This window comes from Triplophysa dalaica, chromosome 17 (assembly GCF_015846415.1).
Source record: "Triplophysa dalaica isolate WHDGS20190420 chromosome 17, ASM1584641v1, whole genome shotgun sequence".
In the NCBI taxonomy this organism is placed as follows: domain Eukaryota; kingdom Metazoa; phylum Chordata; class Actinopteri; order Cypriniformes; family Nemacheilidae; genus Triplophysa; species Triplophysa dalaica.
Window position 1 is genome coordinate 10,259,069 of NC_079558.1, and position 11,351 is coordinate 10,270,419.

Genomic DNA, 11,351 nt, shown 5'->3' on the forward strand with positions numbered 1-11,351 from the left:
AATTTAAATATCGATTTAGCAGAAATTTGACCTATAATCTTAATTTCTTTTATAATTGTTTTATGAGATAACATAATTTGTGCATAAAAGTACAACTAGGAAATAAGAATATTTATTACAAAGTTTCTTTATTAAAAGAAAAAAAAACAATAAAATCCTTTATTAAAACGAGCCTGGGAGTCACTTAAATCACAAACAAACAAACAACATAGCAACAGTGTTTCAATCCACAGAAATCATATCCAGATTAGCAAGGTGTCTCATTGTGGGTCTTCCATGTGGACAATTCCAAGGCTGTTCAATTTCCCCCATGTGAACCACAAGTTTCTTCATTTCAGTGGTGTTTAGGGCAGTGCCGACCATTACCTGGGGTAAACAAACATAATTTTACATGTGAGTGTACATGTAAAAAAAAACATTTGTGACCCTGGACAACAAAACCGGATGGGTCAATTTTTTTCTCCAAATTGATATTGATACAATATCTGAAAGGTGAATAAATAGGCTTCCCATTGACTTAAAATGACAGCTTTCCTGTAGCTCAGTGATAAGGGCATCGCAAGGTTGTGGGTTCCATCCCAGGGAATTGCAAATACCTATGTAAAATGTATAGGATAAAGCAATGTAAGTTGCTTTGGATAAAAGCGTCTGCCAAATGATTAAATGTAAATGTAAAATTCTAACAAAGAAAATAATCTAAATACTGAGAAAATCACCCAAATGAAGTCCTTATAGCATATTAATCACAAAAATAAGGTAGGAAAATTACAAAAATATCTTCTGTTGAAAAAAACAGCATATGCTGGGTTAGTTATGATCTGATGCTGATTTGACCAATTTCAACCAGCCATGGACCAGCAGATGACCAGCTTAAACCATGACCAGTATAAACCACCATCAAAACATACCAAACAAGCATATGCAGTTTTTTTCAACAGGGGAAACATGATCTTTACTTAATATCCTATTGGCATAAAATAAATATAGATAATTTTGACCCATACAATATTTTTTTGGGCTATTGCTTATGACTGGTTTTGTGGTCAGGGTCACACTTGACAACAAAATACACATGCAATAACAGCGTATTTTTTCACTTTTGCTTTAACAAGCAGGACATCCTCAGACAGGAAGGTCACTCTTCAAAATCAGAAATGATCATTGCACCCAACATAAATAATGTATAAAGCTTATGCATCTTAAACAAGAGAAGATAAGAAAAACAGGCTGCACTCACTGATTTGCGACATGACCTGGACGCGAACATCTGCCGAACGCGTGAAGGACGACACATGACTCCGGGACAGTCGCTAAGCATGAAAATGAGTTCCTCAATGTCACTCGGGCCAAAAGTCCAATTCTTACTCGTTGGTAAAGACACCAGCTTCACCCGCTCCATAACCTGAGCTGAATGACACAGCATCTAACATGAATTTGGAGAAAATTTTGACAAGATTACAAAACACTACTTGTTAACTTACCCTCCTCATCAATGAGGAAATCAAACCCATTCTTTCTGAAGATTTCAAGGTTTTCTATAAGAACCGTTTCACTGATAGCAGGGAGGTGAAGATTTTGCGGACTGCAGATGGAAAAACATTTCAAATGAAAGTCTTTCCTGAATACTGCCTTATCTGAGTGGTGTTTTACATGCGACTTACACTATAAGACGCTGTCCCTTTAAGACGGTATTCTGTTGTAGCATCTCAAAGTTGTACTTTTCATCCGTGGCGTGCTGGTCGATTATGAAAAGGTCTGATTTCAGCTTGGTGATAATAAACCCCAGGTTGAACTGCCCTATGACTTCCATCTCCTTGAACATATCTTTGCTGTAAAAAAAGCAAACTTTGTAAATGATGTATACATTTATGGGGGTTGTTTCCTGGACAGAGACTATCTAAAACCAGGACTAGGCCAAGAAAATTAAGTGATTTTAACAAACATGCCTTACTAAAAGCATTACTTGTGTGCATTTTGATACAACACAAAGGCACTGATGTGTTTTAAGATATGTTCGTGCAAGTTGTTTTCCGTTTGGACAGCTCTTACGGTTATTTATGGCAAGGACTAGTCTAATCCCTGTCTGGGAAACTGCCCCATGACGCGTGATGTTGGTTCTTTAAAAGATTAAATGGAATCGTCACACAACCTTATTTCTTTCTTAAGCTCATCCTCAGCGCTATGGTTTTCCGCAGGGCTGATCGTTGCCCTGAACCGTCTGTATTTCAGCTCTTTATCGCTGTCCTCTCTCTGCTGTGCCTGTAACCTCTGTATCTTTTTAGAAAGTTCCTGAAGAGAAAACTGTAAATGCACTGTTTTCTTCTGTATGCTAACAGGCGAATCCAACAATTCCACAGAATCCGTTTTGATTTTGGAGTCACGCCTAGCTCTTTTTGCTTCTGGACTAAAGATTCTGTCCTCATGTTCTGACTTTGTCTCTGGCATCAAACCATCATAACTCCTGAACTCTGTGTCTACAGCTTCATCCACCATCTCTGTTTTAACAACATTCTCATGCACAGTAGAGTCTGGTAAAACAGAGTCTTGTTCTGGATCTTCTTTGGTAGAATTTTGGTTTGCGACTTCAGAATCAGTATCACTATTAAAGGTGCTTTTAAATCCACCTAGACAAACTGTATAGCTTTTCACAGATGATACAGAAGTTGTGAGCGATGCTGAAGGCTTTCTTATAACGTCAGGCGTTTTTTTGGAGCAGCTGACAAAGGAATACATCATCTTCTGCGACGGACCACCACAAGCAGCTTTATGACTAGACTGCATTGACCTTACTCCAGGAGCCTGATGGTTTGAAAATGCTTCTTTTAGTCCAGCTAAATTGATGGAGGTCTTTCGGCTGCAGGCAGATGACTCGGCGACATTATCTTGAATTGCTTCAGAGACAAAATCTGTGTCTTGATCTTCTGAAACGGCATTAGCTTTTGGCGTTCTGCACAGACCTACAAGAAAGAAGAACATTTAAAAATGTGACACTAAGACAACATACAAAAAAACCTTTCTTGACTGGTTAAAATACTTGTTTCGACTCAATTAAACTTACTGGTAATTGGTGTGGGTATGTGATTGAAACTGATTTTATTGACCCCAGTCTCATACATAGCAATGAGTGAACATTTCAGAGTGGCCAGTAAAAGTTTTTCCTCTTGTAGAAGGATCTGACGTTTGTCTGGAGTGACATTCACGTCAACACAATCTAAAATATCAAACGGTAAGTGACAATTTTGAAAAAAATATATACAGTAAACAGAACATTGAAGAACTAGCATTTATTTCTATTCCCGCATTCATCTATGCATCTTACCCTGAAGCAACAGAAATGTTTAGAGCAACAAATGGGTACTGATGCCGATTGTACATGTGATAAACTTCATTCACAAGTTTGGATACCTGTATAATATCCAAACAAAAACATAACCATAAACACAAACTATTGCAATTCAAATCCTAAATATTTGTATTAATTTAATTGAATACCTTTACAGGATCACAGGGGCGTTTATTAATAAAAAAGAACTGTCTGTCTGTAGCACTTCGACCAACACCATGATCACTTTGTGACAGAAACCCTTCAATGCTAAAATTCAACAACAACAGCAACAATTATCATCATTTGACACTGAAATGCTTTAATGGGATAGTTTACCCAAAATTGTTTTTTTTTAATGTATCAGACACAAACATTTGAATTGGTAGAGCTTTACATTTAAACTGAATATAGTGTCATGACAATTGTTTTGAGGAAACGGGTTTACAAAGACTAACGTGAAAAGGTTTTCTGGGACATCGACCCCACTGAGACCGTAGTCTTCCTTAATTGAGTCAGAAGGAGATATTTGTGCGAAGGGAATCAAACTCTGAAGCTGTGGACAAACAAAAATTTGAGTTCATTAATTCTAGCATTACATTTGTCAAAAACACCTCATGTTTAAGGTAAACAGTCCGCCATGGATCAAACCTCAACGTCCTCCAGTTTAGCTACATGACCATTGCAAAAAGTTCAGGTTGTCGGTGTTCTTACCTGCTTTGGGCCAAAAACAGCTCCAATGTTGTCTCGCACGCTGTTACTGCCACTGGTGCACAGGACCGTGGTGCGCTTGCCCTGTCCAATCTGGTTGGTGCATGTAATGCGCACACCAGTGGAAATGATGCAGTAAGACTGCAAGACAAAAACCATCTTGGCATATTCCTGTCGAACAACACAATCCAGTTACTTCTCTTCCAAATAAGCAAAACAACCATGAAAACCATGTTCTTGCAGACCTTCTTGATGTTGCGCTGGAACTCCTTGTGTCGAACTGGTAGCGTGGAAAAGAGTTTCTGAAGAGTAACAGTCGTGCCGTGCTGACGTGGATGGTGCACGTTCTGAGTGAGATGACCATTGTGATCAAACACCAATCGAGCTCCGATTTGAGCACTCTCGTGGCAGGTCACAACACTAAGATCACTACAATATAAAACATGTATTATCGTACACATTTATAACCAAAGTAAACATAACAAACTAAAATAAAGTCAATACATTCAAATTATTACCTAAGAGCACAGAGCGAGCTGAGGGCTTCTCCACGGAATCCGAATGTTTCCACATGAATCAAGTCAGAAAAGTCTTTAAGTTTAGAGGTGTGATGTTTCAAAGCTGCAGATTTGGAGAAGAACATGAGCAAATAATTAAGCATCCCAGATTTATATTATCACCGGTCATCCAAGCTCAGAAGTCAACTTACTAAGTCCCTCAAAATATTGCTCCTCAACACCTTGGCCATTGTCAGATACCTCCACCAGCTCTGTTCCGCAGTCTTTTAGCTTGACATCTAAATGAATAAACATGAAACAAAAAACTGACCATGTGCAGCACTGCAGCATGAGATTAAATGCAATGTTCCCTCGGATCCGTCATTTGAGCTCACCGACATTAGTGGCACCAGCATCAATACTGTTCTCCACCAGTTCCTTCACAGCTGTGGCCAGACTCAGCACCACTTGCCCTGAACAGATCTGATGAACAGACTGCTTGTCTATTGCTTTTATGGCTCCTGCAGACCCCGGGCTTTTAAACATAATGAAAGCAAGAAAATGGGGCAAGGAAGTGTTTGCATTGTCACATAAACATAAAGTTACGTATTGGAGTGGTTATATGCAAAGCGTTAAAAACTTACCACGTATCTGACATCCTTACTTTAACTGTATTTACATGTGATGGCAATATCAATCAAAGAAGCATAACAAACCGCTGCATTGCCTTGTAGCTATTTTAAGAGCATTTTGTCCATGCGTTTATCAGGTCAGCAGCGAAAGCTCAATGCTTCATTGTTAAAAGAAAAAAGCAACGACACAATACTGATAAACTACAAATACACGGGTGGATGGACTACTTCATATTTGACTACCAGTGCACGCGTTTCACTGCATCGCCCTCTGCTGCTCTGAAGACATTTCCCGCTATGTGATGTAAACGTCACCACATGTTATGGATAGCATGTGATCAGCGGTTATTGTAATTATGTTTTGTATAAACTGTACTGCTTATTTTCCCCTTTTTAATTTGTTAAAACTTTTTAAACATCAACTTTTTTTAATGCTTTGAAGTACATTTTATAAAAAGATATACTTTACATTCTCGTAAATTAGATTACCAATGTATTAAAATATTATTAATGCTTTATAATAAAAGCATGTTACCAAAATTACTTCGTGCTATTTTATTTTGAAATACGTTTCATCATCCTGTGCGTGGTTCCTCAAATAGGGATTGTGTACAAAGAGCAGATCCAATGTTAGGCGAAATTCACAATTATTTATTTTAATCCTTCTAACGTGTTTGTTTGTGGTAATAAACGTATTCAATAACAATACAAACATACATCACTGACATTTATTTGCCATTTTTATGCATCATATTATGTTTCAATATTGTCATCAGGCACACGTTTTAAGACGCTCCCTTACTCCTGTCCCGTCAGATCATTGCTACTATACAGAGATATTTTTGTTCTCACGGTCTTAAAAGCTGTGAGTCGGGTTTGCCATTTTTAAAGGACTGGTTTTCTTATACGTTGTGTCCTTCGTAATATAACCAATAGATGGGATATACCGACGTGTCTTTTAGCCCATCCCGTTGATGTTTAATACAACGAAGACCGTCATGGCAGAGGAAAGTTCGAGTAGCAGTGTAGTTTCCAATATGAACAGCTACAGCCTTCAGTTCCGAAGGGGCCTTACCACCCTAGATAGGGGACCTAGAAGAGGAATGTTCAGTCTGGCAGATACTGAGGATGATGTCCATTTTGACAGTAAGTCAGTTCAATTGTGACCGGTTAAGTACTTATCGAATCAATGACTACTTGCCCTTGTTGAGGATGTAGTTGTATTAATAGTAAACCAGTGCTTTGCCTATTTTCGTGCACAGTTTAAGCAAAGTCTGCAAGATGTGCAGTTTATATAAGAACATTTAATTACATATAACACATAAAAAACAGTAGCCTACATGTCTACAAACGTTTACCACTCTTTTATGATGTTAGAGATTGTAAGCTATTGGCTGCAAAATACTACAATGGCCCAAAATGCATCAATGCAATATGAACGTCCCTCCTACTCAATATTTAATCTTTTGGCCTTCTTAAGGGTGTGGAGGTAATTTTAAAAATGGTTAAAGCTGATAAGTTAGTTCGACCTTACCCACCCCTAACTGCACAGCCAAGATGTTTATTTGCTGTTAACAAGGTACTGTAACTGTTTATTAAATGTAATGTCCCAATGGATTCAGAGAAAAACGACTTTATGACTTTAATTGCCAAGGTTATTGCTGAAGGTAAGACATTTAATGTGGTTTATATGTGTTGAATGAACGTTTTTACACATTTTTATACCAAAAGAGAACTGTCAAGATAATGACACTTGATTGATGCATGGACACATTACTCCAGAAAGTTTTTATTCCTTAGTTAGAGGATGGGATATCCTTTATATATAAACAAACTGCTCACTCTCCTCACGATGCTTTTGTTGTTTAAATGCAGCCTCGGACTCTGACAATAACCATGAAGTGTTGCTGGCGGGTAGACCGTACACATCTATCCAAGAATTTGCGTCTGCCATTCCTAACCACCTGCTGTTGGGATCTCTGTTGGAACACTTGTGCTTTATTTACGAGAGTGACACCACGCGATCACGCATGCTGTTCAAGGGTGAGCTATTAGAAAATACCAGTGAACTATGTCACGTTGTTTTGTTTATTTGTCCAAATTTATAATATAAGAGCAGATATTTCATAAATACCTCTTTGGTTTCAGTGATTGGCCAGCGTTTAGCAGCCATGAACCTTCTTTCTCCATTGGCTATCAGTGATGAGTTCAGCACAGTACGACTGCAGCATAACCGTGCATTTACAGAGCTCCTGCATGCAACAAGTTCTTCACTCTTTGCCCAGGTAATTCCCCTTATTTCATTCGGTTTATGATTGTTACAGCTAATATTTTATCAACAAACCCTAGGAAAATGTATTCCCGTTTTGCTATTCGCCTCCTTAACCTGTGGCTTTCTTCAGGACCATAGATACTTGAGCGCAGAAGGCCAAAGTCTAAGGTGAAACTTACAGCTCTTTAACTGTTTTGTAATACACAATGACAAAATGAATGAATCTAAATATGTTTATCTATCCTAGAACCAAAGAGGCTCTTTTCCAAGCACAAACATCCCGCTACCTTAGCGAATTTGATGAAACCGAGGCGCTAGGTAAAGGATCCTATGGCAAAGTGTTTAAGGTACAGTGAGGCAATGTGCTCCTTTCTGTTTGTTGAATTAGATTTAAAAGACGCATGTAATCTTAAAGTGTTTCTAAAGACCTTTTCTATTGTTGTAGGTTGCGAACAAGCTGGATGGTCAGGACTATGCTGTGAAAAAAATCCTCATTAAAAAAGTAACAAGAGATGACTGCATGAAGGTATAGTATGTCTCAGGTTATTTTTGTGTAAGTGTTGCAATTAATTTGTCTCTGAAATCCTTTAGAAAGATATTCTGAGGATAAATGGCATATTGATCTCGCAGGTTCTTAGAGAGGTTAAAGTCCTCTCCAGCCTCCAGCATCCTAATATTGTTGGATATCACACTGCCTGGATGGAGCATGTTCAGCCTGCTGGGGAAAGTTAGTGAAATGAATGATCCATTCTCAATTAAAACATAAATTGGCTTTGTTAAGTAGACTCCTATTTAATCATTTAAATCTTTGCTTTTATTTTGTTTTTGCTGGTGATATGAAAAAGGCATGCAAAAATGGTACAAACTGGTACAATTTCTATTCACCTCTAGATCCCAAATCCCTTATTTCACAAGCATTTCCTGCCTTGAAGGAACCTTCACAGAAAGATGGGTAAGATATTTAGTACGCATTTTTAAGCTGAACACTTTTATAGCAGTGAAATGAACCTAAACTTTGCTTTTTAAGGAACACCCAAGAAGGCACTGACAGCAGTAGTGGATCGTCCATTGTTTTTGAACATTCTGGCCAACCAGAAGCCAAAGAAAATCAAGTTACACTAGAGAGCTTCTCAGTCAAGCCCTCAACATCCAAAGACGAGGTGGATCGTGCTTTGTGTCCAAAAAACAAACGAAACCCACAGAACTTTGTTCCATGTGTGTTCCTGGGAAAACCTCGCACTACTGTGAACAAATGTCCTGCAGCTACGTGGGACAACTCGGCGATCTCAGAAGATGGCCTTAGTCAAAACAGACTGGAGTTCAACAATAACTCGTACATTGATGTAGAAAGTCCTGAATTGTCCGAAAAGCAGACAAATGAGGTATTCAATAACGTTAGATTGTAACAAATTTTCATATTTCTGTATTTGGCTTGGAAAATAAATGAATGAGTTGCTAAATGACATAATCATAAATAAATTAGGCAGAATAATTTACATTTACAAAACTCTCAAAATGGTTTTGTCTGATGTGTGCAGGTTCAGTTCCACTTAATGCTTTACATACAAATGCAGTTATGCGAGCGATCTTTAAAAGACTGGATACAAGACCGAAACTTAAGAACCATGGAGCAACTCCCAGTTTCCGAAGGTGAGATCACTGTCTGAAATGAGCATTACTTGAAATTACCCAAGTATTTACACACCTTTTTAAAATGTCATTTATTAGGATTGGTAATATAATTCTTGTCTCATGAAGTTCTCAGATTCTTTATACAACAAATAGCATGTATAATTTGTTATTAAATTGGCTGATATTTAAAAAGAAAAGCTTTTTCAGAGCCAAATGTTTTAAGCATACAATGACACCATACGGCTGGATTATTAAAGGCTTTTAAACTATTAACAGACGCCTGTGAGTCCGTTGACTGTGAACAAGGACTAAATATTTTAAAGAAAATACTTGAAGGAGTGGAGTACATTCATTCCCGTGGAATAATGCATAGGGACCTTAAGGTATGTGTACTTATTTTTGTTGGTTGTCCATTATACTTGCAGTATGTATTATAGATGTTAGTTAGTAGTAAGTTTGTTCGTTCTCGCGGCTGTTAGATACAACAAATTTTTCCACCAAATTGGTGCTTTCATGATTTCACTTAAGTTCCACTAAAAGCAACAGGTAGTTCTATTTTCTTAGCCTCTATTTAGTATAAAACTATATCATGGTCATCAGTTTTTTACATTAAACAGATATAGCGAAATTAACAAATGAATACAAATTTGTTGCAAAATAATTATCTTATCTATTAGTTTCTTTGTTTGTATAAGCAATGGTGTGTAATAGTGCTGGTATTGCCCCAATTGCTCCTTGGATCTTTGAAAATGTACTTTATAAAACAATTAAACTTTTAAAGATTTGATGACTTATGTCAGTGCCAATGGCCTTGTGGTTGGTTAGCTGACATATAGTGCCAGTGCACTTGCTGCCTGTTCGATTCGCGTCTCAAACATCCTTTGCCGGTCCCACTCCCCTGTCTCTATCCGATTAATTCCTATCTGTTCTCCACTGTCCTGTCCATTAAAAAAAACGTATAGCACAAATATGTTGCGTCAGTTAAAAAAATGAATTGATTTCTTTGTTTGTTGCAATTGTGTATATTGATGTACAGCCTAGAAACATTTTCCTCCATGGATCTGACTGTCATGTGAAGATAGGAGACTTTGGACTGGCGTGCCAAAACTTTGTAATGGAGGAACTTGAGCAGCTACCCTCCAACTCTCAAACAGGTGTAAACACAGGTAAGAGGATGTGCAAATTATTCTTTATTTACATTAGGCAAATAAAATGATTGTATTATTACTGTAATACCAAAATGGTTCACTGATAACTTAAGTGAAGGTAGCAGTAGATGGCGCCATCGCGCCAATAATTAAATACAGCGGTTCTGTGAATAAGATATCATTGTCCATTTTTCAGACTCTGCTCACACCAGTGGTGTGGGAACATTTGTTTATGCTGCACCAGAACAACTTGAGGGCTCTAATTATGATTCTAAGGTAAACACACCAGATAATTAAAAACATAAAGATCATTGTTATAATGCAAAGTGCATTGTTATTATTGCTGATTTCAGTGCTTGTCTGTTTACTCTTATGCATGTTATAACTATTTGTTATGTAGAAGAACATGATGGTCAGGGCTTCTGATATATTCCATTTTTTACAGTCGGATATGTACAGTATTGGAGTTATTGCATTAGAGTTATTCCAGCCATTTGGGACTGAAATGGAGCGTGTTCACACACTGGGAGAACTGAGGCAGGGCAAAGTCCCTGAGACACTATCCAAAAACTGGCCATTATTGGCCAAGTATATCAAACTGCTGACCAGCTCTGATCCTTCCATGCGACCAAGTGCATCTCAGTTACTGCATAGTGACCTTTTCAACGCTAATGACATGGTACGTGGCTCTATACACCATTTTTGGGGAATAAAATGATACTCATTTTAAGTAATAAAACATGCTTGAACTTGCACATTGTTAAAACATCACCTGTTTACTTTTGTATTATATTGTAGGTTGTACATAGTTTAAAGCGTACGATTGATGAGCGAGAAGAAGAAATTCTCCAGCTCAGGAGACTGATCAGTGAGCTGCAGATCTCTCAAAGTGCAATGCATGGTCCGGAAAATACATAAAAACGTTAGTACTCCGGTGCTTAATACTTGTACATTAACTGAATTGTTTTTTAAAAATGGTTGTATGAGGTAATGCAGTTCTGCTTGTGTGTGTGTAAAAATGAGTGCTTTATTTAACTTGAATCAACTGTACAGTAAAGATCCATACCAATGAAGCATTTTGAATAGTGTCTTTATTTGACTAAAAGTGAACTGAATGGCAAATATATTGTTATAATA

At 37.6% G+C, this 11,351-nt stretch overlaps 2 protein-coding genes across 4 annotated transcripts; one reads left to right on the forward strand and one right to left on the reverse strand.

Annotated features, from left to right (window-relative positions):
- Positions 1–84: 84 nt before the first annotated feature.
- On the reverse strand, positions 85–5,488 carry pms2 (PMS1 homolog 2, mismatch repair system component). The gene is made up of 15 exons (XM_056772003.1): positions 5,175–5,488; positions 4,926–5,065; positions 4,743–4,829; positions 4,552–4,654; positions 4,279–4,462; positions 4,037–4,204; positions 3,781–3,878; positions 3,493–3,592; positions 3,321–3,405; positions 3,059–3,211; positions 2,150–2,957; positions 1,662–1,829; positions 1,482–1,582; positions 1,238–1,407; positions 85–366 (listed from the first exon to the last, which is right to left on the reverse strand). Exons 1-15 carry the CDS (start codon positions 5,186–5,188, stop codon positions 223–225), a joined length of 2,523 nt encoding a protein of 840 aa, XP_056627981.1. The 5' UTR covers positions 5,189–5,488; the 3' UTR covers positions 85–222.
- A 491-nt stretch (positions 5,489–5,979) lies between these two features.
- On the forward strand, positions 5,980–11,283 carry eif2ak1 (eukaryotic translation initiation factor 2-alpha kinase 1). 3 transcript variants are annotated; one of them, XM_056772008.1, is made up of 15 exons: positions 5,980–6,312; positions 7,081–7,205; positions 7,311–7,447; positions 7,565–7,602; positions 7,682–7,781; positions 7,880–7,960; positions 8,065–8,161; positions 8,326–8,386; positions 8,462–8,816; positions 8,973–9,084; positions 9,343–9,449; positions 10,103–10,232; positions 10,411–10,490; positions 10,660–10,893; positions 11,013–11,283. In XM_056772008.1, the coding sequence occupies exons 1-15, from the start codon at positions 6,137–6,139 to the stop codon at positions 11,130–11,132; spliced, it is 1,953 nt and encodes a 650-aa protein (XP_056627986.1). In that variant the 5' UTR covers positions 5,980–6,136; the 3' UTR covers positions 11,133–11,283. The 3 variants fall into 3 exon arrangements, with proteins under 3 accessions (XP_056627986.1, XP_056627985.1, XP_056627987.1); XM_056772007.1 differs by having other exon boundaries at positions 5,980–6,308; positions 7,038–7,205; XM_056772009.1 differs by lacking the exon at positions 5,980–6,312 and adding an exon at positions 6,331–6,829 and having other exon boundaries at positions 7,038–7,205.
- The last annotated feature ends 68 nt before the right edge of the window (positions 11,284–11,351 follow it).